This window comes from Halyomorpha halys, unplaced genomic scaffold (assembly GCF_000696795.3).
Source record: "Halyomorpha halys isolate HHAL.00 unplaced genomic scaffold, Hhal_1.1 Scaffold1154.1, whole genome shotgun sequence".
Lineage (NCBI taxonomy): Eukaryota > Metazoa > Arthropoda > Insecta > Hemiptera > Pentatomidae > Halyomorpha > Halyomorpha halys.
Window position 1 is genome coordinate 105,577 of NW_027116117.1, and position 1,207 is coordinate 106,783.

General features: G+C 25.6%; 1 protein-coding gene across 1 annotated transcript in view; it reads left to right on the top strand.

The window, feature by feature from the left end:
• The first annotated feature begins 645 nt into the window (after positions 1-645).
• LOC106688551 (chronophin) overlaps positions 646-1,207 on the top strand; it is a 17,623-nt gene continuing 17,061 nt past the window's right edge. The window contains exon 1 of the mRNA XM_014433059.3: positions 646-804. Within this exon, the coding sequence (XP_014288545.3) occupies positions 711-804 (94 nt within the window). The 5' untranslated portion in view covers positions 646-710. The remainder of the gene's footprint in view (positions 805-1,207) is intronic.

Below are 1,207 nucleotides of genomic sequence, written 5' to 3' on the forward strand. Positions count from 1 at the left end.
ATTTTATGTTTAATTACTTCGATTTTAAATTGTATTATTTTATTATATTAGTATATTTTTAAGTGGATTTTTTTTTTTTTCATTTTGCTCAATTTATATGATATTATATTGGCAATTATTTGTTAACTACAAAATATTTAATGACTATTTTTAATTAATAGATAGTTTACATATGAATATTCTATATTTGTTTATTTTTACCTAAAACCTTCTTATACCAAGAGGTTTTTTTTTTTTAATTATAGTCATATTTTACTCATTTTTGTCGTTTCATTACTAAGATACTAAGATTACTTATTTCTTTTTAATTTATTTTTTTCTGTTATTTAACTTAATAAAGATAACACCACTATAGTAAAAAATAATTTCTGAAAACATAAGTAAGGTTAACCTAAAAGATGTGTTAAAATGAGTATTTAAGTATTCTTCCAAGCAATAAATCGTCTAATTTTTTTTTTCCTAAGACACCACATAATATCTATCTGTATAAAATAGAAAACTTTTATATACTAATTTTACCGCCCTTATTAGATATCTTTTTCAACATAGCTCTACAGATGTGAATGAACTAGTTACGTGACAATGTAATTATGTTATCTAATCTGTATCAAGTAATCAGGAAGGTTGGTAACGATAGCCGGAAAAGAGTTGGCAGAATTGAACCGTTTGTCAGTACCGAGTTGGCCTTCGCTTCGTTCACTGTGAGTGCCATGGCTAGAAACATGATCAACTTCTCAGAGCTGAACTCTGAGCAACTGAGAGAGTTCAAGGACAGATACGATGCCTACATATTCGATATGGACGGTAAGCTTTCTTCATTCCTTAATTACATTCCTGGTAATTAAGTTATATTAATATTAGTAGTATTATGAATATAATAGTGCTCGTATTGAAATAATAGTGGTTATACTGATATAATAGTGGTTATATTGATATAATTGAGGTTATATTGATATAATTGAGGTTATATTGATAAAATAGTGGTTATACCGATTTAATAGTGATTCTACTGATACAGTATATTATATTTATGGTTATTTGATATAATTGGAGTTAAACCGATTTAATAGTTATTCTACTGATATAGTAGTGGTTATATTGTTATATTTATTGATATATTGATATAATTGGGATTATATTGATAAAATAGTGGTTATACCGATTTAATAGTGATTCTACGGATATAGTAGAGGTTATATTGATATAA